Source organism: Ascaphus truei, chromosome 5 (genome assembly GCF_040206685.1).
Source record: "Ascaphus truei isolate aAscTru1 chromosome 5, aAscTru1.hap1, whole genome shotgun sequence".
NCBI lineage: Eukaryota > Metazoa > Chordata > Amphibia > Anura > Ascaphidae > Ascaphus > Ascaphus truei.
Window position 1 is genome coordinate 122,322,289 of NC_134487.1, and position 27,062 is coordinate 122,349,350.

The following is a 27,062-nucleotide window of genomic DNA, read 5'->3' on the forward strand; positions in this document are numbered from 1 at the left end:
ATAAAAGCATTTCGTTAGCCACAGAACGGTATCATCTATTTATTTTTTGATTATTGAAGCTCGGCTAACACGGTACTGATACCTCTACATGTATATATATATATATATATATATATATATATATATATATATATATATATATATATATATATATATAATACTGTACCATCAATTGCAATTTATTAATAAAATGTCTAAATAGACGTAAAAAGCATAAAAAACTGTGGTTATTCCCAAAACCTTATGATGGACAATATTCCCTTCCTTTATTGTGTCTTAAAATTAAACCTACAGTTGTTTGAATATAGTTATATCCTTAAAAGGATCAATATCAACATGATACCTAGGAACATCTATCAGATGACCTGACAACCGTACAAATGTGTATAAATGTATATACATCTGAGATAGTGAATGTCTTCAATGAAATATATTCTCACAAAATCTATAGAGCAATCAATGAATTACATGAAGCTGAGAATATCTTCATACAAAATATAGAGAATGTCTTAATACAAAAGGTGAATGTGATAATAGGAGAACTGAATACCTAAGTACATAGATAATTAGGTATCTATACTCCTATGTGTTCACAAAATATAAAATCAATAAAAGAATAAACAACTGGAATGAAAAGATCAGATCTTAGTAATTACCAAAATCACTGTTCCCAGGAAAAAACCCTCTGGTGAACAAAACCTGGATCCCTGAGAGCGGGAGCTCTGTTATCTGTGTTCCTCTAACAGAGACTCCAACAAGGACCATGATAAGCAATTATTTCCTGCCTTTTACACCATGCTCAATCAGCAATTTCACACACCACATGCATGAAAATCGACACCAGTGCAGTTTAACTCCTTGACTCCCTTACACCCTCTCAATGGCATTGGGTTTCTAAGGAGCATGCTAACGTCTCCTACTTTAGGTTTCAGTTCATGAGGAGGCAGTCCAGTTGGAATAACACTGTTTAAGAATTCAAATTGATCAGCAGTATCATCACTCACAATAGTATCCACGTTTTTGAAGACCATTTCAGCTCCATTAATATAAGTATTTTATTGCTGAGATCAAGAGAGTCTTTGTTTGTAACGCTAATTATTGCTCTTCCTTTAAGTTGTTACGGAGTATGACAAATGTCAATGTCACCGTATAGATGCGCAACTATATCTTAATTTTCTGGATAGCAGTGTGAGGCTAATATTACTGTATTGCCTACTTTTCCATCACCAGCGTACAGGAGCCATTCTGCGAATTCCGTTTCACTTTACAGAGCTCGCATATTTTGTTTCAGCTTCAGCACCTGTAATTCTCCCCAGAGGCAATACTTCTTTATACAACTTGCAACTGTAAGAGACTGAACCACGTAAAATAACTGGCAGGACTTGTCTGAAATCTCCATCCATATGTATTGCTTTGCGTCCAAATGGCTTACATATTCCTGTTAGATCACGCAATAATCTATCAACAGCCTGAAATGTCTGTGCATGCGTCATTGGTGCTTCATCGCAGGGGATTAGTTTCCATTGGATTATATTTCGGGTTTCCTTCATGTTTAGCTTTATATTGCAAGTTGATGTTGCAGTTATTTTCAAAGGGATTTTGAAGACTGAATGAGCAGTTTGGCCTCCAGCTAATAGTGTTGCTGCTAATCCTGTTGACGCAACTGGTGTTGCTATATCTACTCTACCTTTAATAGTATGAAGTAGTATTGAGTATACAAAAGTTTTTTTCCATTCCAGCACAACCATCAAAAAAAAAATGTATTGGCATCACCTGAATCATCGTACACTCGTTTAATATTGTATAAACCATATGGCGCTGATCGTTGTTCAGTTTCTCTGTGTTCAGAATCACTTTGTCCTGTCCTGCTAAAACATCGAAGGATTCAGAGATACTGAAGGCAGTTTTAATTTTTTTCAAATTGAGACCATACGCTTGTTCATTGATTTATGCGAGAACGTACAGGGGCCAGTTTCTCCTGAGTACTTTCTTATTAAGTCTTCACTCAATGATTGTTTATGCTTTCCCAAACTTCTGGTACGTTTTCTGGTTCTCACAAATCATTGCAAACACCTGTCTCAAATAGATTGGCATTCTTGTTTCACTTGCTTCACTAAGAGTCATTCATGCCACATCTTATCGTGCTTTAAAAGGTCCAGTTGAGACAGGCTTGTTGGAATGTGTCGCATTCTATTCCATTTACAGTTTTGAGATCTTGAAAACTTTTAGCTCCAAAAACACGTGTTAGGGGCAATGCGCAAATAATAACATTCATTATCTTGAATGCTTACGACTTGTATCCTTCCTTCCTATGACACGTTTCCTCCTCTCAAACATTATTCCATTTTCCAGCAGTTTTGTTAGAAGTATGTTTCTTCTACAGTATGTAGTTCAGAGCTCTTGACTCTGTATCTATTTGATTAAGTTCAAACCATGCTAGAAGCATAGTTTTTTCCTCAGTTCTTGACATAAAGCTTCTTCTTCATGACCTTTATGAAAGAATATTTGTTGTTGATCTGGCATATAAACAATTAGTTGTATAATTGTGTGTGATTTTTCAGACATCGTGAACTCATTTAAACGCCACATCGCTTCCGGAGCACCAACATATCTTCCATCAAGAAAAGTAAGTATTTTGTCATATTCAAGAACACCATTTGCTGACTCTTTTTGGAGTTTAACAGATGCAGCATCATATCCTTTATATACATACTTGTATAGATATTTTACACTTTTAAAAGATGCACACACTTCCACATTGATATACGCATTACATTTCTTTGAGAGTCACAGACTTAGGAACTATCCATCGACTGTCGATAGTATATTTTCCAATTTGAGCTGTTATTCTTTGTTTTCATCTCTTTTGTTTTTTTTCATTGAACTCTTTTGGGAATCCTTTACAGCAATCTCCTTCCTTCGAGCAGGGTGATGTTGGATTAACATTTACACAGGGCCCATGGTCCATGTACCATACATTTAGTTACAATTTCAAATAACCTTTGGTGTATCTCTTTGTTGGGAAGTTCAGCGCTGACATATTTGTCAATATCATCTTTGTCTCTGATCTTTGAGTTTGCATCAAGTGTGAGCATCATACTCTATGTGCATGGGGTAATACCTGTTTCTGCAATTCTATAACATACATGTAGCTTATTACAACACCAAATATATTTATTTTTAGAATATCGTCAAGTAACTCTTCAGTTTGATTTTGAAAACACATACGATTATATCATGTCGGTGTTGTGGTCTTTGAGTCCCATACATGTGTTTACAATTCTATGCCAAGTAGTGTTACATGTAAAAGTTTTGAATAACTTGCTTTACAAATTTACGCACTATTGCCATTGTGTCCAGATACATATATCTTGGACTTCCTTAAATTAAATAATTTAAACACCACATCGCTTCCAGAGCACTAACATGTCTTCTATCAAGAAAAGTAAGTATTTTGTCATGTTCTAGAACACCATTTGCTGACTCCTTTTGGAGTTTAACGTTTGCAGTGTCATGTCCTTTACTGTATATACATACTTGCAGGGCTCGACAAATTATAAAAAATACTACTTTGTGTGTGTTTTATGGGTAGAGTAGGGGTGCATAGTGTATAATGGAGGTTGAGAGTTTATTGTGCACGAATATACAACATAAAAAAGCGTTTGGTTAGGCAAATAAAATTGTGAGTCATGACTATAGTTACAGCGCTAAGTATGATTTTGTTTTGTTTTTAGTATTAAGGATTACATTATGCTTCCCTAAAGCTCAAATTCAAAGTAAATGCTGTAACATTAAATGCAATCATTGTTGAGTAGGCAGAATATAAAAAGCAACTGGTAATATTGTCATCATTGTACATTCAGAAGCCGCAGTTCACTTAGTTTAAAATAAGATTTTACACAATTGAGCTTGTTTCCCTTAACCGAGTCAATCTCTAAGTGAAAGTAATTTTTTGTTAATCTTTTCTTTATTTTCACATGGGTGTCTTAATACAGCCTGCATCTGCCTTTCTCGTGCTTCCTCTACTGTTGACCCAATCGGCCATAAACCATGAAAATGTGTGCTATTATTAAAAAAAAAAACATCAACCACCAATATTTAATCACCGTTGGTGCACTTTTAGTACAAACAATAACTGCTTGTCTTTACTAGTAACTCTTCCCTTATTTGTAAAAAACAGGTCACTATATTACATTAAAATAGCGTATCGCACAGCAGATGCTAATGCCAATTATTGACTATGGAGACATAGTATATGCTCAGCACCTCAAACCCACCTTGGCAAATTTGACACCCTCTACAATTCAATTTGTCGTTTTGTTCTCCAATGCAACTACAACACACCTCACTGCGATATGCTCAAAGAACTAGATTGGTCATCACTAGAGTCTAGGCACAAAGTTCACCTTTCCTGTCTTACCTTTAAATTCTTCATGGGCAAGCTACCCAGCTATCTGAACAAGCTCCTCACCCCTACCACATGCAGCACTTATCATCTGAGATCAGACTCCAAAAGACTGTTCATGGTCCCAAGGCTCAACAAAGTATCCGGACGTTCCTCCTTCTCCTACCGTGCACCCCAAAACTGGAACAACCTACCAGAGACTCTCACATCCACCACCAGTTTAAGTTCTTTCAAATCTAAGGCTGTCTCACATTTTAACCTGGTCTGTAACTGTTTCATACGCTCATAATATATATTTTCTTTAACTGTGCACGCAATGTCTTGTATATAATGTATACCATGTTCATTTATGTAACTGTACTTGTAACCATGTATTATTTGTTTTACTCTGTGCCCAGGACATACTTGAAAACGAGAGGTAACTCTCAATGTATTACTTCCTGGTAAAATATTTTATAAATAAATAAATATAAATAAATAAATAAAAGCACATGGGGACATGGCAGACAGACACCCTGTGAGTCAGCAGTGACAGGAGCATGCTAGGAGCTTGTACCAGGGATGGATTATTTTGTGCAGCTCAGCTCTGACTGGATACTGATCAAATCCCTTTTGCCTGACTGGCATGAGCACCGCCGCCCGCCTCCTGCCATTGGCCGCATGGTGCATCAATAAATGCCTCCTCCCGCTCTGTGGTTGGGCGAGCCATGCCGGACGTCACTACTGGGGGCGGGGACTGTTGGCAATAGGGCGCTGCGACTCGGCTGAGGGTGGAGGTTCGAACAGCCATGGAAGGGTTGGGATTGGCTGCGGCTCTTGCCACTCATACTCCGTAAATACAGACACAAAAGGGGAGAGGAGGCTCTCTTGCCAGCTCCCAAAATCCAATCGCCCTGAGCGAGGGGGTGAGTGGGTTTGTCAAACCCTGCATACCTGTATAGATATTTTACACTTTTAACAGATGCACATACTTCCGCATTGATATGCGCATTGAATTTCTTTGAGAGTCATGGATTATAAAGAATTATCCATCGATTGTCATAGTTACATATAGTTACATAGTAGATGAGGTTGAAAAAAGACATAGGTCCATCAAGTTCAACATATGTTAATTTAGACAACATATCCTATATCTATACTTACTTATTGATCCAGAGGATGGCAAACAAAAAACCCCATTAAGGGGAAAAATTAATTCCTTCCTGACTCCAAGAATTGGCAATCGGATTAATCCCTAGATCAACATCCTTCCCATGTATTCTTATTTGGTATATATCTCTGTATACCTTTCCCATCTAAAAAGATGTCCAACCTTTTTTTGAACAAATCTATTGTATCTGCCATCACAGTCTCCATGGGTAATGAATTCCAAATTTTAACTGCCCTTACTGTAAAGAACCCTTTACTATGTTGCTGGTGAAATTTCCTTTCCTCCAACCTTAAGGGATGGCCCGAGTCCTTAGTACTGCCCGTGGGATGAATAGTTATTTTGAAAGCTCATTGTATTGTCCCCGAATATATTTGTATATAGTTATCATATCCCCTCTTAGACGCCTCTTTTCTAATGTAAATAAATCTAATTTAGCTAGCCTCTCCTCATAAGTTAGATTGTACATCCCCATTATTAATTTGGTGGCTCTTCTCTGCACTCTCTCTAGTTCCATAATGTCTTTTCTTAGGATTGGTGCCCACAAAATGTGTCGACAATATATTTTCCAATTTGAGCTGTTATTCCTTCTTTTCGTCGGTATATATCAGATATCCATTGACATTCTCTTTGCTTTGTTAATTGAACTCTTTTGGGAATCCTTTACAGCAAGTTTCTTCCTTCATGCAGGGTGATGTTGGATTAACATTTCCACAGAGTCCATGTACCATACATTTAGATACGATTTCAAATAATCTTCGGTTTATCTCTCTGTTAGAAAGTTCAGCTCTGACATATTTGTCGATATCCTCTTTGGTTCTGATCTTTGAGTTTGCATCAAGTGTGAGCAGCATATGTGCATGGGGTAACCCCCGTTTCTGGAATTCTATAACATAACCCAACTCTCACTTCTACCGCATCCAACAGTCCTCTATATTGTTCCACGCACAACACCTTCTGATTGTATCTTAGATGGTTTAATTGTGCACCCTCTATTTTGATGTATGCATCCACAACATATTGCTAGAAATATTTTACATTCAAGTGCAGTACCCTGAATCAATTCCCGATCGATAGTCTATATGCATAAAATTGCAGTTGCATAACTTTTGTTCGTTTTGGGGTTCTTCTATCTTAAACGTGTTTCAATTCCAAATGCCAGCCACTATCTCTATATGGGAATAATAATGGGTAAACCATTGGGTCACTGTTCCTATTAATAGGAGATATAGTTTTGGAAGTATCACCTTCCGGATAAATACAAATGTCCCTTTCAGCAGAAGGTTCACGATCATCTCCGACAAATATAGCTGCAACTTTGGTCTTGGATGCAGGAGCATTATATCATTATAGGTCTAGTTTAAGATATTCCATGAATACCATTTTACTTTCATAGTTGAATTGGTTTAATTAATTTCATGGTTTGTTTATAGGATTCGTCCCGTTGTAGCATTACAATTTCACTACAGCCTCTGTTTAATTTGTTCTGTAATTGTTTTGTAGTTGCGTCTGCTGAGTCAAAAATATACATCTGTCCATATCCTGGTTTTGTGAATGATAGTGAATATAAGGCGCTAACAACTTAAAATAAAAAAGTGGTTGCGTGCAAGTTAATAGTGCAATATACAATAAAATATGTGCTCAAGTAATAAATCCCTGCTCAAACCCTCTGGTAGAACCTGTTTCCCGGGTTCCAAGTAGAATGATATAATTCAGACAATCCAGGAGGAGCAAAATATGGGGAAATATAAAACAAAAGACAGTGCAAATTTAAGTGCAGACGTTGAGACTAAAATCCAATAAGATGTCAGTATCTTGGCTCTACCGGTCTATCTACTCACAAGATGTTAGTGGTATAAATGCAATTGGCAGATAGGGCTGCCACCCCAGGTGGATGCTGTATACTGTGGGACTCCCTCCAGGCTCGTCTCATCAATGTGACAATGATACATGTAGAGGAAGAAACAGAACTACATAGCGCGATCTGTCTTGAAATAGACTTTATAAAAAGTATATAGGCATATAAAATGTGCACTTACAATGTGCTAAAGTTAAAATCGCATGTATCACAATAAGAGTGAATCTAGGGGGTACTCCGCCGTTCTCACCGCCTCCTCTCTGGCTCTGGATCTCCTTCGTCTGCAACCTGGGACTCTGAACTCCGTGTCTCCTCCGGTGCGTGTGACGTCACTGCTCAGTGGATGGTGCAGCTACGGCTCCCTCACTAGACCAAAACACCACTCAACGCGTTTCGCCCAGCTCTTGCAAGCTGTCTATGGCTTCGTCAGGAGTGTGTGAGTTGTAGGGTTAATAGGTGTCCATATATACCCTCTCTGGTCTTATTAAACAATTAATACAGACAATTATGTCAGCGATATGGTTAATAGTCTTATACAAATAATTAGAACTGGATTCTAACATTTATACATGAAAGATCATTTTACATGCTTTATTTCCTTATGAAACATCATTCTCATGGATACATAAAAACTCAATGAATTTATCTTTATTATTATATAGAGCTATCTATCTACAGGAGAGTTAAGCCAATTAGACAACTATAATCTGGTAAGTACGCAGAGTATGAACTGCAGGTTAAAGGTAAAAAACTTTTTTAATTGGCAGCTGAGATCAGTCAGCGATTTTGGAAGGTTTATTTATATCTTTATATTCGATTGTTCATAATGGAGCTGTATTAAACAGCAAAAGTTACTGTGACCCAACGTTAATTATGTATATCATTATGTATATAATTAGGTTTGAAAAGAAAGGCCAGTCACGACCGAGCAAAATGGGGACAGGGAGCCAAGGAGCGACTCCTACTTCGATCCTGGCCTCTTGACCTTTTACCTGTAGCAGGATTTTGGCAGTCGGATACCATTTTACATCGCCGTGTATACACTCTATACTCCATGGGGAGTCAAAGGAAAGCACGTCAGGCGGTAACAGTTTCTGGAACACCAGCGTTTTTCCAGAGCCTCCCTCTACAAGGGCCTGGACGGTTTTACCCCCAATCTCGGCTGGAAGTAGCCAGGGCTTGCAACTTTCTCTGGGGAAGGCTGAGGCGACTGTCCTGCTGAAGGAATAATCCATCTGTGGACAGTCCACCTGACAGTGACCTTGTTCTCCGCAGGCCGAACAGGGAGAGGGTTCCCTCGCCGGAGGGTGCCGTGGATACCGCTCAGATGGACTGGATACTGAAGACCAGGCATCCGATGGGTCCTGTGTGCGACGTTCTCTGAAGTTCCTCTCATTTGGTGATGAGTCGCCATCAGGAAGTAGATGAGGGTCTTGGCGGTGCCCGGCGTTTGGACCTCTCCCTTGTTGGAAGGACTGCTCCTTTTGTGGCACTTGGCGGTTGCGTATGAAGGGGCCGTAGTTTCCCCGTTGGTCCAGTCTCCCTCTTTGGGCGTCCGCAAGCGCCGGTAAAGCCGGATCATTCGGGTCCAAGACACACGCCTGGTCCTCGGCCCCAAGGAAGTTCTCAACGAGTCGGACAGCCAAAGCTAGGGTATCAGCAGCATGGCGTTTTATCCAGGAGCGTGCGGAAGGGGTTATTACTTGTAGGAATTGATCCAACACAACTTGTTCAAGAACAGTTCCTTAGTGTGTTGCTCAGGTTGTATCCAGCGAGTACACAAGTCCAATAACCGCTGAGCTAGGACCCGGGGTCTCATCTTAGAGATGTACTTCAGGTTCCGGAACTGCTGCCGGTAGGTCTCTGGGGTCAGACCTAAGCGATCCAGTATGGCGGCTTTTACTTGTTTGTAATCCATTGCCTGGTCCGCTGGGAGGCCATGATATGCGGCCTGGGCTTCTCCTATAAGGAGTGGGGCCAAAACGATTGCCCAGCAATCTGCAGACCAGCCCTGGGCTTCGGCAACCCTTTCAAACGTCAGTAGAAAAGCCTCTGGATCCTCGTTTGGAGTCATTTTCCTTAAGAGGACCAGGGGGTTTGTTCGCAAGTTCTGGACTGGCAGACCCCTGGAATTGGGTCAGCAGCCTGGCCAACCGCTCATCCTGTGCTGCCTGCTGCTGGGTTAGGAGCTGGGTTTGCTGCTGCAATAGTCTTTCATCTCTCTGTGTCTGTAGTTGGGCCTGTTCCTGCATTAACAGTCCCTGCTGTCTGATCTACTCGCACAGAAACTCTTTTTTTTTAAATTCCATTTTTTTTTTTTTGCGTATGTGGCCCTTCAACTGCAGGGGCCTCTCAACATCCCGGCACTTCTGACAATATATGTTGCAGGGTACACGCAACCACACGTGGGTTTCTTGCAAAGACTTATTTATTGAGCCTTAAAAAATACAGCACACAAAAACAAAAAGTTTCTTTTCAGCATACAAAACAGAAATTAAGTCCTGACCAGGGCTTGCCCTTTCCCAACAAGGGCTGTTTAGATTCCAGCGTAACAGTACACAAACAATTCATCAAAATGTATTCTGAAGACAGACCTTATAGCAGTAATCCTACTTCAGCATTCAGTACTCTCTCTTGTTCAGCCAGCCTGCATGTGTGTACAGCCTGGGGGTTTTAAAACTCCTTGATGAGGCAGCTGGGATTAGACTAATTAAATCAGCTGAAAGTTAACCTCGTCACTGCTGCACTGCAGACCTACACATAAGTCTGCCAGGCATAGGGCTGGTGACGTTTATTCACCCTGTCACAGACTTCTACATATATTTCTTGATTATTGAAGGGAGGGGGTATTTGTACGCGCTGTCCCTCCAGTTGCTCTCCCTCAGATAATCCAGTCTCCCCAGCAGCTCCTAATCTCCCTTGATCAGCGGGGCATACTCAGCACATACAGACACAAAAATAGGTGCGCATGAAAAGGAGAACCAGAAAACCAAAATTAATACATATATCTTTATAATATAAAACACAAGTACCACAAAAAATTGTATCACAATGTGAGTCATAAGACACTACATTCAAAACGATCCAAAATCGATCGAAGGACGCCCGTGACACCCACCAAGGATAGGGTACTGACACCCATAAACTAAAGGAGAACCCCCCAGATGGTATAAAGAGAAGGGAGCACTAGGTAGCCTAGTTGGTATGTTACAGACCTAGTAGCTCCAGGGGATCTCCTAGTAACGTCCTCGTGGTGTCCTGGGGCAGTAGCGCGGAAGTCCGTCGTCACAGACGTTACGTCGCTGCGTATGATGTCACCACCTACGCGTTTTGTGTCAGATGACACTTCTTCAGGGCATAGTCATGTGATCGCATGGTGATACTTAAATACCTCCGTAGGTTAATGCAAGTTAAGGTTAATTCTACCTTTCTTAAAACACTTTTGGGCTGGGTGATTTACTCCCCACCCAGAACATGCATGAATTGATACAAAGTCCCCCATTTACAGTTTCCTTCATTGAAGGACCAGCATATGCCTTATATAGAGCTGGTCCATTGCCCAGTGTGTAGTAGACCATGACCCGGCTCTGAAAGGATGGCGCGTACTTTGGCACCATATTTTGGAATTTAACCAGCTCCGAGCACAAGCTAGGAGACTTTCCGCCTATCAGGCTAGCAAGAATGACATACACCTCTAGACAATTCCCAAAAGTTCTCAGTATCTTCTCTTTGGTCCTCTCCCTTTTGTACACTATCACCAGTAGGTATTTTATACCATGAGAGCACTGTCCAAATATCCACTTATTCCCCACCCCCATTTTTAAAATTTGTAGCTACTGGCAAATGAAAACCTAGTGTGCTAGACCAGTATCAATATGCTTCCTTGAAACTGACATCGGGCAACTCCCGTGCTTCTGCACTGTGACCACCGCAACACTGTTGCCTGCACCTCCCCAGTGCTCGTCACACCCGTCAGGTCCAGCGGAATCGCCAGCACTGTCAGCCGCCTTTGCCTGAGAAGACCCTCCTGATGGTATTCAGGCTCCCGCTACCCCGCCTACCTCTGAAACTTCTTGTTCTCCCCTCCCATACACTCCTAACATGCCCAACCCCTCACTTGAACCCCCGACAATAAAGCTGGCAAAACCAGAATGCAGCGCAGCCAACATTTCCTGCACCTCCTGCTCCCCCTCTAAACACTCCACCCTAGTCCCCACAGTGACCCCTGGGAAACGTGGCCTCTGAAAACCCAAAACTGCGAAATGAGGGCCATAGACCCTTACCCAAATATTCCCAGACATAACCAAACACCAAGGGGGTGCTAGGGAACCTAACCCCTCCTCCTCCCCCCCCCCCGAGAGCCAACAACCCCCCCTCCTAGAGCCCAAACTGTGCCACCCCTCCCCCTGAACTCCTCCTCCTCTCCTTCGGATAGAAACATTCTTAATATAACTGCCCTGGAGTAAGCCTGCTTACAAACAATGCAACAGGATTACAGCATAAACCATAAGGGATCTATTCTGCACCAATGTACAATATATCCTGTTTCTTTTTCAATGTGTTTATGAATACTTGAACTACCGTATTTCCTCGATTCTAAGACGCACTTTTTTTCCCAATTTCACATCTCTGAAATAGGGGTGCGTTTTAGAATCGATGTACTAAAAAAAAAAAAAAAAAAAACCTGCTTGGGGGCGCTGCAGACGGAGGGCGTGCAGCTTTCAGCGTTTTAACAAAAAGCGCGGTAGCCGTCTGCTTGAACCACGGCCCCCCGCCCGCTCTCCCCCTTGTCTCAGTTGGTTGCTTGAAGTGCTGCCCCCCCCTCTGCGACCCACAGCAGTGCGGCTGTAGCGGCACCACCAGCTGACCGTCCCTGACTGCTACTCACAGCTTCCAGCCCCACGAGCCCTCTGCTACTCACAGCTTCCAGCCCCACGAGCCCTCTGCTACTCACAGCTTCCAGCCCCACGAGCCCTCTGCTACTCACAGCTTCCAGCCCCACGAGCCCTCTGCTACTCACAGCTTCCAGCCCCACGAGCCCTCTGCTACTCACAGCTTCCAGCCCCACGAGCCCTCTGCTACTCACAGCTTCCAGCCCTATGCTACTCACAGCTTCCAGCCCTCTGCTACTCACAGCTTCCAGCCCCATGAACCCTCCGCCCCCCCTCTGCTACTCACAGCTTCCTGCCCCCCCTCTGCTACTCACAGCTTCCTGCCCCATGAACCCTCCGCCCCCCCTCTGCTACTCACAGCTTCCTGCCCCATGAACCCTCCACTACTCACAGCTTCCAGCCCCATGAACCCTCCGCCCCCCCCCCCCCTCTGCTACTCACAGCTTCGGCTGCCAGCCCCACGAGCCCTCCGACCCCTCCCTTGTCTCTGTCACTCTGTGTGTGTATGTGTCTCTCTCTGTGTGATTCTCTGTCACTCTGTGTGTGTATGTGTCTCTCTCTGTGTGATTCTCTGTCACTCTGTGTGTGTATGTGTCTCTCTCTGTGTGATTCTCTGTCACTCTGTGTGTGTATGTGTCTCTCTCTGTGTGATTCTCTGTCACTCGGTGTGTGTTTGTGTCTGTGTGTGTGTGTCTCTGTCACTCTGTGTGTGTATGTGGCTCTCTCTGTGTGATTCTATCACTCTGTGTGTGTATGTGTCTCTGTGTATGTGTGTGTGTATGTGTCTCTCTCTGTGTGATTCTCTGTCACTCGGTGTGTGTTTGTGTCTGTGTGTGTGTGTCTCTGTCACTCTGTGTGTGTATGTGTCTCTCTCTGTGTGATTCTGTGTCACTCTGTGTGTGTATGTGGCTCTCTCTGTGTGATTCTATCACTCTGTGTGTGTATGTGTCTCTGTGTATGTGTGTGTGTCTCTGTCACTCTGTGTGTGTGTATGTGTCTCTCTCTGTGTGATTCTCTGTCACTCTGTGTGTGTTTGTGTCTGTGTGTGTGTGTCTCTGTCACTCTGTGTGTGTGTATGTGTCTCTCTCTCTGTGTGATCCTCTGTCACTCTGTGTGTGTATGTGTCCCTCTGTGTGATTCTCTGTCACTCTCTGTGTGTGTGTGTGTGTGTGTGTGTGTGTGTGTGTGTGTGTGTGTGTGTGTGTGTGTGTGTGTGTGTGTGTGTGTGTGTGTGTGTATGTGTCTCTCTGTGTGATTCTCTGTCACTCTGTGTGTGTGTATGTGTCTCTCTCTGTGTGACTCTGTGTGTGTTTGTGTATGTGTGTGTGTCTCTGTCACTCTGTGTTTGTGTATGTGTCTCTATGTGTGTCCCCCTCCCCACCACTGTCTCCCTCCCCCTCCCCTCCACTGTCTCCCTCCCCCCCTCCCCTCCACTGTCTCCCTCCCCCCCTCCCCTCCACTGTCTCCCTCCCCTCCACTGTCTCCCTCCCCCTCCCCTCCACTGTCTCCCTCCCCCCCTCCCCCCCACTGTCTCCCTCCCCCCCTCCCCTCCACTCTCTCCCTCCCCCCCTCCCCTCCACTCTCTCCCTCCCCCCCTCCCCTCCACTGTCTCCCTCCCCCCTCCCCTCCACTGTCTCCCTCCCCTCCACTGTCTCCCTCCCACCCTCCCCATCCACTGTCTCCCTCCCCCCCTCCCCATCCACTGTCTCCCTCCCCCCCTCCCCATCCACTGTCTCCCTCCCCATCCACTGTCTCCCTCCCACCCTCCCCATCCACTGTCTCCCTCCCACCCTCCCCATCCACTGTCTCCCTCCCACCCTCCCCATCCACTGTCTCCCTCCCACCCTCCCCATCCACTGTCTCCCTCCCCCCCTCCCCTCCACTGTCTCCCTCCCCTCCACTGTCTCCCTCCCCTCCACTGTCTCCCTCCCCTCCTCCCCTCCACTGTCTCCCTCCCCTCCACTGTCTCCCTTCTTCCCCATCCCCTTCTCCCCATCCCCTTCTCCCCCATCCCCTTCTCCCCCATCCCCTTCTACCCCCATCCCTCCATTCCCTCCTTTCTCCCCCCTTCCCTCCTTTCTCCCCCCGTTCCCCCCCCTTCCCTCCTTCCCCCCCCCCTTCCCTCCTTTCCCCCCCTTCCTTCCTTTCTCTCCCCCCCTTCCTTCCTTTCTCTCCCCCCCTTCCCTCCTTTCTCTCCCCCCTTCCCTCCTTTCTCTCCCCCCCTTCCCTCCTTTCTCTCCTTCCTCCCCCCATCCATTCTCTCTCTGCTCATCCGATACTGTCTCTCTCTCTCCCCATTCTGTGTCTGCCTCTCTCTAGTGCAGATAAATGTATGCTACTGTTTGCTTAAAAAAAAAAAAAAATCTGCACATTTAATATATTGGGGTTTTTTTTTCCACAATTTTTTTTATTAAATCAAGGGTGCGTCTTAGAATCGATGGCGTCTTAGAATCGAGGAAATAGGGTAGCTTTAAACTCATATCTAGCAGCTCCATGCTCTTTACTTCTTTATACTCAGATGATTTGTTTACCTTGGTAGTGGCCTCTCTAAAAGCTTTTTTTGCCTCTTCAGAGTATGAAGAATTGCTCATATTTTCCAGCTGACTAAGCTCATTGATCTTACCGAGAGCACGGCGAGCAAACACCTAGGAAGAAAAGACACAAATGCAAAGTTGTGATATGCCTCAATAATCCCCTGAATGAAAAAAAGGACATAAAGAATAGGATCATTTATATTCTTAGAACATTAAACCCAAGCATTCATATTATCTTATGTAGCTTTCAGTGCTGAAGAAAGTTCAGAAATCTACAGTACCTACAGTACTACTGAAAGATTTCCTATTTGTGACATCAACATGGAGGCTCTTCATTAAAGCAAGAAGTTTGCTGTTTTTATTATATGATTTTTTTTAGAGCTTTATTTAAATACAAGAAAATTAGATTGTATATCTAAAAACAACTGTCGTGCAAGAGTACCTGTACTTGAGAACCTGTCTTAAGCAGTCTTCCAGATGTTTTAATGGTAATTGACAGTGAAGTGTGCCAGTAAAACACAAAGGTAAATTAGGGAGGTCTGCTGCCTCATAACAAACAGCGATGACAACTGTTTTACTCGCGATTAAGAACATACACTAAAACATTCTCAAATAAAATCACCTCCAACTGTATGTGAAGATTTTTGGGGAGTATCATAAGGATATATAAAGAGAAAATGTACCTAAACTAGGAAGAACACATTATATTACTGTATATAGTGCAGCATGTTCACTTTCAGAAAGATTAAACTTCTATAGTACATTAAATGCTGCTCTAATATTAAGGGGCTTGCAGTAATCAGAATAATTGTTCACTGACCTATCTAGGGGGGCTTATTCACAACTACAAAATAACTGTGCAGTGCTTAGTAAGAGCTTCTTTATTGTGCCCAAGCCGATGTTTCGGCTGCTCAAAGCACAGGCAGCCTTTACAAAGACTAAACAAAACAAAGAACAGCGCACAACGCTCATCGTGAAATAAGTAAATACAATTTTATATGTTAAAAATGGTTCAAGGTTCTGCGTACATCAAGCAAGTGGAAAACAGGCACAGAATATATCACTGGTATCTGTTACCACTCAGGAACACTGGAGCACACAGGGACAGCAGGGATGGATGTCTTAGTCCACTTCCATAGTCTGCATCAAGGTGGTCTGCGGGGTCCCTGTTCTGCAAAAGGTGTACTTAGAGAGTCCAATGGGCTCACCCACAAGTTCCAGGTAAGTCCGGTTCAAGCTCCGCTGAGACCGGGGTCTCCGTTGGTACACTCACAGCATCGTGAGACAGCGTCTGACGTCAGACTCGCAGCGCCGCACTGTGCGCCGTGGGATGATGATGACGACATCACCACGTGTGCGTCAAAAGGAAAGAGTCTCTCTGAAAGGCTGTTAAATCACCAGAATCTTGCCATACAATACTGGAGAGCATACAGATAAAAGAGTGGATATGCCAGATAAAAGAGTGGATACCTGGAACTTGTGGGTGAGCCCATTGGACTCTCTAAGTACACCTTGTGCTGAACAGGGACCCCGCAGACCACCTTGATGCAGACTAAGCAAGTGGACTAAGACATCCATCCCTGCTGTCCCTGTGTGCTCCAGTGTTCCTGAGTGGTAGCAGATACCAGTGATATATTCTGTGCCTGTTTTCCACTTGCTTGATGTACGCAGAAGCTTGAACCATTTTTAACATAAAATTGTATTTACTTATTTCACGATGAGCGTTGTGCGCTGTTCTTTGTTTTGTTTTGTCTAGTTACCCAGGGTCTTGGGCTATCCTCTGTACAGCAGCAGACACTCCGTTTATTTGACAAAAAACAAAAGAACAGGGCGCACAACGCACATAGTGATGTAAAGTTTAAAAAGTGACTTTATGATTAAAAGTAAATAGTTCTGCGTACATCAAAGTAAAATAAACAAGCAGTTGGTTAATAGGTTTACCACACCAGGAGACGACCGGAGGCGACACCCTTTACTTGGTCTCAGCAGGTGGTGGGTCAGCAAGCGTCTCGTCTGCTATTCACTCCACACATGTAGAATCCAGAGCTCTCCGTCTCAGGGTGGTGGATGGGTTAATCCCAAGATGAAAGTCCCAGAGCACAAGGCTCAAATCGGCGTGAAACAGCCACAGTCAGTGTCCACACGGCTTGAATGCCACTCGCTTGCCGCTATTCCTCGTGGGGCGCCCGGCGATGACGTCACGAATCGACCATCGACTTCCGGGAGGCGCCTCCTTGAACGCACAGCGTGCGGGCCGTGCTGGATGTTCCCAGCAGCGTAGAGTACAGTGCACGTATTGGCAACTATGGAGTCGGCAAAACTGACTGGCACTCACATACGGGGGAGAATACACTTTCATTCCCTGAAGAAGTAACCTAGTGTTACGAAACGCGTTGGAAGGGTGTCTCTGCTCGTATTTCTGCACCCCTGTGTGCCTAAGAACACTGTTTGTGTATTCTCCCCCGTATGTGAGTGCCAGTCAGTTTTGCTGACTCCATAGTTGCCAATACGTGCACTGTACTCTACGCTGCTGGGAACATCCAGCACGGCCCGCACGCTGTGCGTTCAAGGAGGCACCTCCCGGAAGTCGATGGTCGATTCGTGACGTCATCGCCGGGCGCCCCACGAGGAATAGCGGCAAGCGAGTGGCGTTCAAGCCGTGTGGACACTGACTGTGGCTGTTTCACGCCGATTTGAGCCTTGTGCTCTGGGACTTTCATCTTGGGATTAACCCATCCACCACCCTGAGACGGAGAGCTCTGGATTCCACATGTGTGGAGTGAATAGCAGACGAGACGCTTGCTGACCCACCACCTGCTGAGACCAAGTAAAGGGTGTCGCCTCCGGTCGTCTCCTGGTGTGGTAAACCTATTAACCAACTGCTTGTTTATTTTACTTTGATGTACGCAGAACTATTTACTTTTAATCATAAAGTCACTTTTTAAACTCTACATCACTATGTGCGTTGTGCGCCCTGTTGTTTTGTTTTTTGTCTAGTTCCAGGGGTGTCGAGCCACCCCCAAGAAAGGCTGCAGACCCACATCTAGTGTCATCCTCACATTTAAGGTCAACAATATTGTTTTTTATTCACTGAGCACTGTTCACAGGTTGTCTTGTACTAGGTATTAGCTGCGCACTATCACCTATCTTTTTGCTCCGTTTATTTGACTGGTAATACAGTTAACATTTAAGATATCCACAAATAATAATTGAGTTTAGCTGCGCACTTGTATTGTTATTTTTTCTTTACAAAGACTGCCTGTGAGCAGCCGAAACGTTGGCTATTACACAAACATTCTTTTGCTGACAAATCCAGTGCCCATTATCTTTTCGATAGATACAGTATTCTACAGGACCGAGCACAGCCCCTTCAGATGAGAGTACCGGTCAGATAAGTCATTGGACTCTTATTAAACCTCCAAAAGGAGTGCACAAGAAATATTCCTATTTTTGGTATACAGTGCGTAGTAAGATCATTCACTTTAGTGAGCTCAGCAAGAAAAACCAAATCAAGTGCAAATGAGCACCTTCAGCATTGTAGTAGTACTAAATCTATCCTCACACTATTCAATTCTGAACAATAAATACATGGGTATTAATTCACCAATACTGTCGCAAACAGAAACATGTAATACGTAGCAGAAGTTGTGTAGCATCCTGAAACAATTCAGTAATACAACTAGAAAGCCAACACTTACTGTAGCTCCACTTTTGTGGGAACTTCGTCCTGTCCTTTACTGTGAAAAGGGTTTCATGTGGGACTGGAACAAATGACTGTGCTGTTCATACTTTTGAAAAACTTTGAGTTACATGACAATTTGTAGTAGATCCAGGTCCGAATATTATTTCCAAAGTTTGGTGATATTTCAAATTTTTACATCATGGGAGTTATTTATTAAACTGTGACAGTGCCCATTGGGGCCCCATCACATGGAAAAGTTTGCACATCTGGGCACTATTGCATGGAGATTCCCAAAAACCCAGGATATACTTGAAAACGAGAGGTAACTCTCAATGTATTACTTTCTGGTAAAATATTTTATATAAATAAATAAAATAAATAAATTAAATCAAAGGGAGTCTCCATGCTATAGTGCTTGACCAATGTTTGGATCCTATAAAAAGGGCTAAATTGGACCACAAATGTCTGTGGAAAAAAAACATATATGTGACTGAAGACAATATATAAAGCTAAAGCTTTCTGATATTGAAGGTTTTTATCTTAAATAATATCCAATGTCTTACAGTTAATATTAGTGTAAGCATTATAGTGAAACGTTTTAACCTAGGGAAGATACTGTAATGTCATATATAAAGTAGTTTTGTTGTACTTGAAAGTTCGTGTCTACATTTATTTTAGGTATTCTTTTCAGGAACATATATTTTGAGTCTGGAACCAAATTTAAAGCAATGATGTCCCTTTTTGACTCCAAATTCAAGCTGGTCTGCAGTGCTTTCCTTCTTCATTCTCATACAAGCCCTTGCTTCTTTTTGGGGTTTATCTGCCTTTTTATGTGTATAAAAACATGAACAAGTTGTGTTAGAGGGATGACATTTTAGGGCTCACTCAGACAAGCTTTCCCAAATTATTATGTTAGAAGTAGTAGTGAACACCAATATTTTGAAAATATTTCTAGAAAGTGATGTGAAAAACTTCACAATCTTTTCATACTGTACATCTAATATGCACTGACCTTGACCGTTTGCAGACGCACTTACCACAACGCCCTCTTACTGTCTCTGTAAGTTCTCCCCACTTATCACTTAAGATTGTAAGCTCTTCGGGGCATGGACTTCCTTTTCCTAATGTTACTTTTATGTCTGATGCGCTTATCCCCATTATGTGTTATATTATTATTTCCGTGTTCTACTCCTGTGAAGCGCTATGTATATGGATGGCGCTATATAAATAAACATATACATATGTATACATGTAATTCTATGTTACTAAAAAAGTAGCAAATGAATCTTATAACAAATTCCTACACAAAACAACAAAGCCTAAACCATTTACCTCTCCATGAACACCCGCATGGCAGTCAAAATAGCACTGACAAACAGCAGTGTACAGTGTAGATCTCCATGTTAAATAGTGAACGGACAAAAGTGGAACGGATGATTCCATGCATACACTTGCCCATAATAGGAACTCAAGCGCCTGAAAAAAAAAAAAAGTACATTAATAATTGTAAATGTTTATTTTCTTATAAAATACTGCCAAGGACTTGACATTTATGGTCCAGTTAAGTGCACCACATATCTGACATATCAATAAAGGACTATAGGAGTTTGCTTACTGTCATATAATATATACTAAGGGAATCAATGTACGTAATATGGGGTGACAAATCATTCTCGGAGATTTATAATGTTATTGACAATCATATTGTCCAGGGGTGTGCAAACTGGGGGGGGCACAAGATTTCTCGGGGGAGTGCGGCGATTTCTGCGGCCCCGCACTCTTTCCCTGAGGCATTTAAATTAATGCCGGGGAATCGCATGAGGCCTCTGCAACTTTACTTACCTTATCTTCTGCGACGCGTCGCCATAGCAACGCGGCGTCAAATGATGCCGGGGGGGCACATGACATCACGTGACCCTGCGGCGTCATTTGACGCCGAGAGCCGGAGACAAGGTAAGGGAGCGGGGGCGCGAGCAGGGAGGGAAGCAGATAGGGGGGCGCAGCAGGGAAATATTGCGCAAGCTCTGATATAGACTCTAATGAACAAAATATTTTCGAGAATCAGCAAAGATCAATAGTGTTCACAATAACACAAGTTCTCAAGTTTCTTATGACATAGTCTGCTGCAGCCACTAGAGGTCACTGTTTAGTAATACATAAGAAGGTTTACAGCAAAAATCACCCTATAATAAAAGCTTTTTACTTCCCTCTATCTTCCCAACCACATCTATCTTCCCAACCACATCTCCAGAAGAACTCCTATTTCCCGGCTAAATCCCCAAATGACCAGGGAGATAACACTCTCAAAGCTATCAGTAACAAAAACATCAATTGCAGCAGGAGCTTCCAAAGCTGCTCCCCACAATGCTTTGAATCCAGGGCACTAAGGCATTGTGGGGTGTGACTTTGGAAGCTCCCGTACTAATTAACAGCTATACCACCCATGCTGTCTACACACACTGAGGTGCAGTTTGATGCCTTATTAAGCGTCGTGTGTGTGTGTGCCCCATGAGCCTGGGATCCATCAAAAAGCTTTGTTAGCTTTAGTTTGATGAGTAGGCCATAAGATTTATTATTAGGGGTTCGCAAAATAAATATTTCTAGCAGGCGTGGGAACTGGGAAGCACTGGCTTAGAGGAAAAAAATCACCATACATGCAGTATTTTACAGGAGGGTTTTGTATAGTTTTTTATTTCCTGGATTTAAAGAAAACAATTGTACAAACTTTGGAGATTGCTGCCTCTTATGTGAAATCCATATGGAATATACCACATATAATTAAAATCAAACAACATATGTTAAAAGTTGCAACACCACATAGCAAAAAAAGAATGTAGCTACAGAGCAAATATTGTATGATTTGTAACACACGTCTCATTATTTAAGATATGTTTCAAAAGCATTTTAAAGCCCCAATATTTTTTTTATGTAGCCTAGTGCCCATGGCACTTTCCACTCGCCTCAACACTATAAGTCCTGGTAAGATCAGGCAGTGTTGGGGTTAAACTCCTGCACAGGGCCTAGCCTGCAGTTGCAGCCTGAATGGTTACAATGTTGCCATATCCAGGGGCAGGTCTACTGGCAGATTGGAGTGTCATACCTCGGGAGGGTACTGACTGGGTCACATGCAGATGGTGTGATGCCTGTCAGTATCTGGACCTGCTCTGTTATGGGGCAGGGTTACAAGTCCCTCCCACGGGCATAAAAGCTGGCACTCTACCAAATTATGTGTGTGTGTGTGTGTCTTCTCTCCCTCAGTGGAGTGGGAGTGTTTCCCTTTGCCCTGTGAGGGGGTGAAGGAGCTGAGGAGGGACTCTTGGGGCCTCAATCTCCTGGGTCTGGTCCAGGAAAGAGAAGAATGATTAAAGACAAGTTGTACCATCATGAGTCTCCGTGTCTGTCCGTGAGAGTGTATGTGCCTGTGGGGACCAATCCTGCCTCTGCCAGGATACCCATGGGATGGAGGCGCTGCACCCTAAGGAGAAAAAGCCTGTCCTATTGCTGCTCCCATAAACCACCTGCGGAGCCCTCAGACCTCCTGTAAAACCGCAGGTGAGCTAACAGCACCATAGAACACCCATGTAGCTGCCATATCTCCCGTAGGGGAGGGGAGGAAACAGGTGCTACATTTACATAAAAAAACAAAGAACACAGCGCACAACGCTCATAGTGCATTAAATGATATCTTTAGTAACCAAAATAAGGAGGTAAGTATTGTGCGTACATTTAAATAAAATTAAACAAGCATTTCAGGGTTATTGTTACCCAAACACCAACGGACGCCCGTGATGGTCTCGTGGCTCTCTCATTCTCACTCCAACAACCTCGGTGTAGGGCCTGGACAATCTCCACTCCAATCGCCGGTATTTCAGCCTCTCGCCTTGGGATAAGGCTAGTGCAGTCTCAGCAGTCCAGAATGACCTCCGCTTGTGTGCGCAATGCCCGTCACTGCATAGGTCTCGTTTGCAACGGAGCAGCGGAGCACACGCTGTTTGGCGTCCTGGTCGAGCACTTCCGGGTCTGTGACGTCATACAACCGCGAGAGTACGTCGCGAGTCTGCAGAACACCGGACCGGTTCTCTGGGAGTGCTGGGTAATAGAGGGTTCGCAAAGTTCTTAGTCCAACGCGTTTCGAAACCGCATGATGAAGAGATCCATGCGGTTTCGAAACGCGTTGGACTAAGAACTTTGCTCGAAGGGCATGACGAGATACTCATAGTGACCATCTCTAGTTTTAAATGCAGTCTTCTACTCACCCCCGTGCCTGATTCGGACCAAGTTATAGGTTTCTCTTAGATAGAGTTTGGAGAAGATGGTTGCGCCACGAAGGCGATCGAGGAGTTCCGGAATCAGAGGAAGCGGGTATCAATTTTTAATTGTAATGTTGTTAAGACCCCTGTAGTCTATATAGGGTCTTGGGGAACAATCTTTTTTCTGGACAAAAAAGAAGCCCTCACCCGCACCCTCGGGGGAACTGGACTTTGGAATAAATCCGTGAGCCAAATTCTCTTCAACATAGCCCTTCATGGCTACTGTCTCTACTTCTAACAAAGGGTAAGTCCACCCTTGAGGAGGAACCGTGCCAGGGAGCAGATCGATGGGACAGTCAAAAGGACGATGAGGGGGTAGTTCCTCCGCCTGCTTTTTACTGAAGACGTCCTGAAAAGCCTGGTAGGCGGGAGGAAGATTTGCCACTGCCTCTGATTTGAAGCAATGAAGGTTCCCCAAGTAGTGTGGGATAACCAGACACTTGGACCTACAGGAGGAGGCCCATGCGGTCACCTGACCTGATGACCAGTCGATCCGTGGGTTATGGACTCGTAACCATGGGAGTTCCAGAATAATGTCCGTGCCTGGTGAGCGTATCACATCCAGCTGTACGGGCTTATGATGGAGTATTCAGATGGTAGCTGTGAGGCGAAGAGTCTCCTGAAGTATAATCCCAGGCCCCAGCGGTCTGCCATCCAGAGTCACAATATTCATAGGCAGTGTTCGACAAACCTATACATTTGCTCGCCCCGGGCGAGTGGATTTAACCCCCCGGGCGAGTAAATATTGGCCCAAGCAGCACACGTTTGGTACTAGGTGGCGAGTAGATTTTTTTGTGTGGCGAGTAGTGTTTTTGGTGATTTGTCAACCACTGTTCATAGGAGAAGATCTCCTTTTGAGAGGAATACCGACACGATGAGCGAAGGCCTGGTCTATGAAGGAGCCTACTGCCCCCAAATTCCATGAAAGCCTGGGTCAACACAGAGTTCCCCTGCCAGGAGAGGCGGATGGGTAACATCACACGGCAGGGGAAAGGAGGACAGGAACTAGATGAGCCCAGAGAAAGTCCTCCCTCCTTCTCTAGACTTTGGCATTTCCCGGCTTCTTGGGACAGTATCGAACTATATGCCCCTTCTCACCGTAGTAAAGACACAGCCCGGTCATACGTCAGAGGTGCTTTGTCTCCTCAGAAAGCCGCATACCCCCCAACTCCATGGGCTTCTCCTTAATGGTTGGGGCTGGAAGTAGGTTCGGAGGATAAGGTTCTAGTAGAATTGATAGGGTTTGCAGATCCCTTCTCCATTCTTGTTGCCTCTCCAGGATACTGATGTCCAAAGAAATGCAGAGTGCGATCAGTCCCTCTAGGTCCGCCGGGATGTCTCTGCAGGTATGTTCATCCTTGAGCCTTTCGGAGAGGCCTTGCCAAAAGGCTGCTTTCAGGGCTCCCTCATTCCAGTCAGTCTCCGCAGCCAATGTCCGAAATTCTACTGCGTAGCGGCCTACCGGGCGACTCTCTTGTTGAATATGCATATGGGTGGCTTCGGCAGTGATTGCTCGACCTGGAGTGTCGAAAACCCTTCAGAAAGCCAGGATGAAAGCTGTAGAGTCATAAATGAGGGGAGAACTCCTCTCATACAGAGGTGATGCCCATGCCAGAGACTCACCAACCAGGAGAAATATGATAAACGCCACCCGTGAGCGATGGGAACTGAAGGAAGATGGTTGCAAATAAAAGCGTATCTGGCATTGATTCAGGAACCCCCTGCAGCCAGAGGGGAGCCAGCATAGCATTCAAGATTGGGAACATCTGGCTCCTTGAGAATCACCAGAAAGGGTGTCACTTGCTGGACTGGAGGGGTCGGTGGCAACAATGGATCAGCTGGGGGTGCACGAAGAACATGGGTAGCAAGGGTTTGCAAGCTGAATGCGATGGAAGCAATTGCAGTATCCAATGTAGCCAGGTGGGTGGCATACTTACCCAGGAGTTGGCCCTGGAGAGACATGGCCATTTCCACCTCTGTGGGGTCCATAGCATTTGGCCTGTGCAACGAGTTAAGGTCGCGTACATTGCTGTGTACTGTCCAGGAGACAGACCCATTAGGCAGAGGTGGAGAGTAGAGACCGACCCGTACCTGGGATCCGAATCCTGAACAGTAGAATAGTAAGGTCCGGGTCCGAGGTCAGACCTGGAGAAGGCAGGATAATCGTGGTCACTCTTCCGGGGTCAGGGCTGGAGAAGGCAGAATAGTAGTGGTCACAGTTCCAAGGTCAGGGCTGGAGAAGGCAGGATCATCAAGGCAAGGCAAAACAGCAACAAGGCAGGCAGGACACTGCTTCAGCGGGAGTACAGGAAACCCCAACCTTGCACAGGCAAGAAAGAGAGGGGAATTAAGCCTTATAAAGGGAGGTGGCAGGTGCAGGAAATAGATCCAGAAAGAGGCTGACTTCTTGCCTCGGCGGCCAAGTTGGTAAAGGCAGACGTCCTGCCTCAGCGACCATGTTGGGAGATCCTATATACATCCAGAATGAGGCTGACTTCCTACCTCGGTGGCCATGTTGGTAGATGCAGACGTCCTGCCTCGGCGGCCATGTTGGGAGATCCTTATACCTCCTGGCCGCTTTTTATAAATGGCTGCCAAATCGTGGGCTAATAGGAAGGCGCAAAGAAGAAGCAGAGGTCCCAAAATGGGGCCGTCGCGCCCATAATGGCCCGTGCCTCCAGGGGGTACTTAACGTGCCTTCCTTTCCTTCCCCCCACCACGAGGCTTGGTGGATTTGCGCGCGAATCAACAAGGGGAGGGGCTAATGGGGCGGGCTATTTAAACCCTGCGCTCGCAAAAGCTACTCACTGACTCTGTTTTCTTTCTCCCTGCAGGTACCTGTGAGCGTGTCTCCCGATAGCAGCATGGACCCCAGCAGCACGAGGCGCATCCAGGCTCAGGCAGCTGATCGCCAGACATCGCGCCCGGCGGCCCCACGGAAGCAGTGGCCAGAGCAGGAAGAGCTGCAGCCCTCTCCCATCCGGAGAGGGAAGCAGGCGGCCCAGCCTCGCTCCCAGCCCCCTCCCAGCTCCTCTCCCAGCTCCTCTCCCATCCGGAGAGGGAAGCAGGCGGCCCAGCCCCCTCCCAGCTCCTCTCCCATCCGGAGAGGGAAGCAGGCGGCCCAGCCCCCTCCCAGCTCCTCTCCCATCCGGAGAGGGAAGCAGGCGGCCCAGCCCCCTCCCAGCTCCTCTCCCATCCGGAGAGGGAAGCAGACGGCCCAGCCTCGCTCCCAGCCCCCTCACAGCTCCTCTCCCAGCCGGAGAGGAAGGGAATCAGCCCGGCAGGCAGGCTCCGCCCCCCAGCCTCACTCCCGTGCCTGCTCGCAGCAGAGCAGGGAAGGGAGGGCTGTTCTACCCCCCCTCATGGGAGAGGACTTTAGCCATCACCCTGCAGCCCCAGTCCCCGCTCCCCCTGCTGGCATGGCCCCCCCCATCCCTGCAAAAACGGCCCCTCCAGCCCCCAGCCACCCTCCCCCTGCAGCTGTTAGCCACGCTCCTACTGCTGGCCTGCCCCCCCCTTCCGCTGCACAGCACATCGCCCCCCCTGCTATACATAACACCCCCCCCCGGCTGACCAGACCCCCCCCCCAGGGCCGGCCCGAGCCAGCCCACCAACGCGGCAGAGCCACCCCCGGTGGTCCTGGCGCCTTACCCCCAAGCGCCTTACCCCCAAGCGCTTTACCCCCAAGCGCCTTACCCCCAAGCGCCTTACCCCCAAGCGCTTTACCCCCAAGCGCTATACCCCCAAGCGCTTTACCCCCAAGCGCTTTACCCCCAAGTGCCTTACCACCAAGCGCTTTACCCCCAAGCGCCTTACGCCCACGCGTCCCAAGCCCCCCCCGTACGCACCGGCAAATCACACGCACTACGCCCCTGCGGCGTATGCACCTGCCCCCTACGCGCCATACCCACCGGCGCCGCCAGCGCAGGCACCCACACACCATGCCCCACTGCCCGGTGCACCTGCGCCAGACGCCCCTGGCGCGCCGGCACCTGCCTTGGAGACATCAACGGCGGTCCCGCTGCCCCTGCCTGCGGGGTGACCCCCAGTGCCCCGGGCACCTCCCCAGGCGGATGCGCCGGCACCAATGGCGCTGGGAAGCGTCGCCGATCCGGGGAGCAGTAACAGGAGCCGTGCAGCTGCCAAAAGACCCAGGACCGGTCACCCAGGTGCACAAGCCGCAGGATCAGGTGAGCATGAAAATGCAGCATTGGAATGTAATGAGGATGATGTT

General features: G+C 45.8%; 1 protein-coding gene across 2 annotated transcripts in view; it reads right to left on the reverse strand.

Annotated features, from left to right (window-relative positions):
• CFAP54 (cilia and flagella associated protein 54) overlaps positions 1-27,062 on the reverse strand; it is a 331,179-nt gene that overhangs the window by 274,261 nt on the left and 29,856 nt on the right. For both annotated transcript variants that reach the window (XM_075600548.1, XM_075600549.1), the window contains exons 6-7: positions 19,851-19,994; positions 14,834-14,947 (exon numbers count right to left, since the gene is read on the reverse strand). In XM_075600548.1, coding sequence (XP_075456663.1) covers positions 14,834-14,947; positions 19,851-19,994 — 258 coding nt within the window. The remainder of the gene's footprint in view (positions 1-14,833; positions 14,948-19,850; positions 19,995-27,062) is intronic.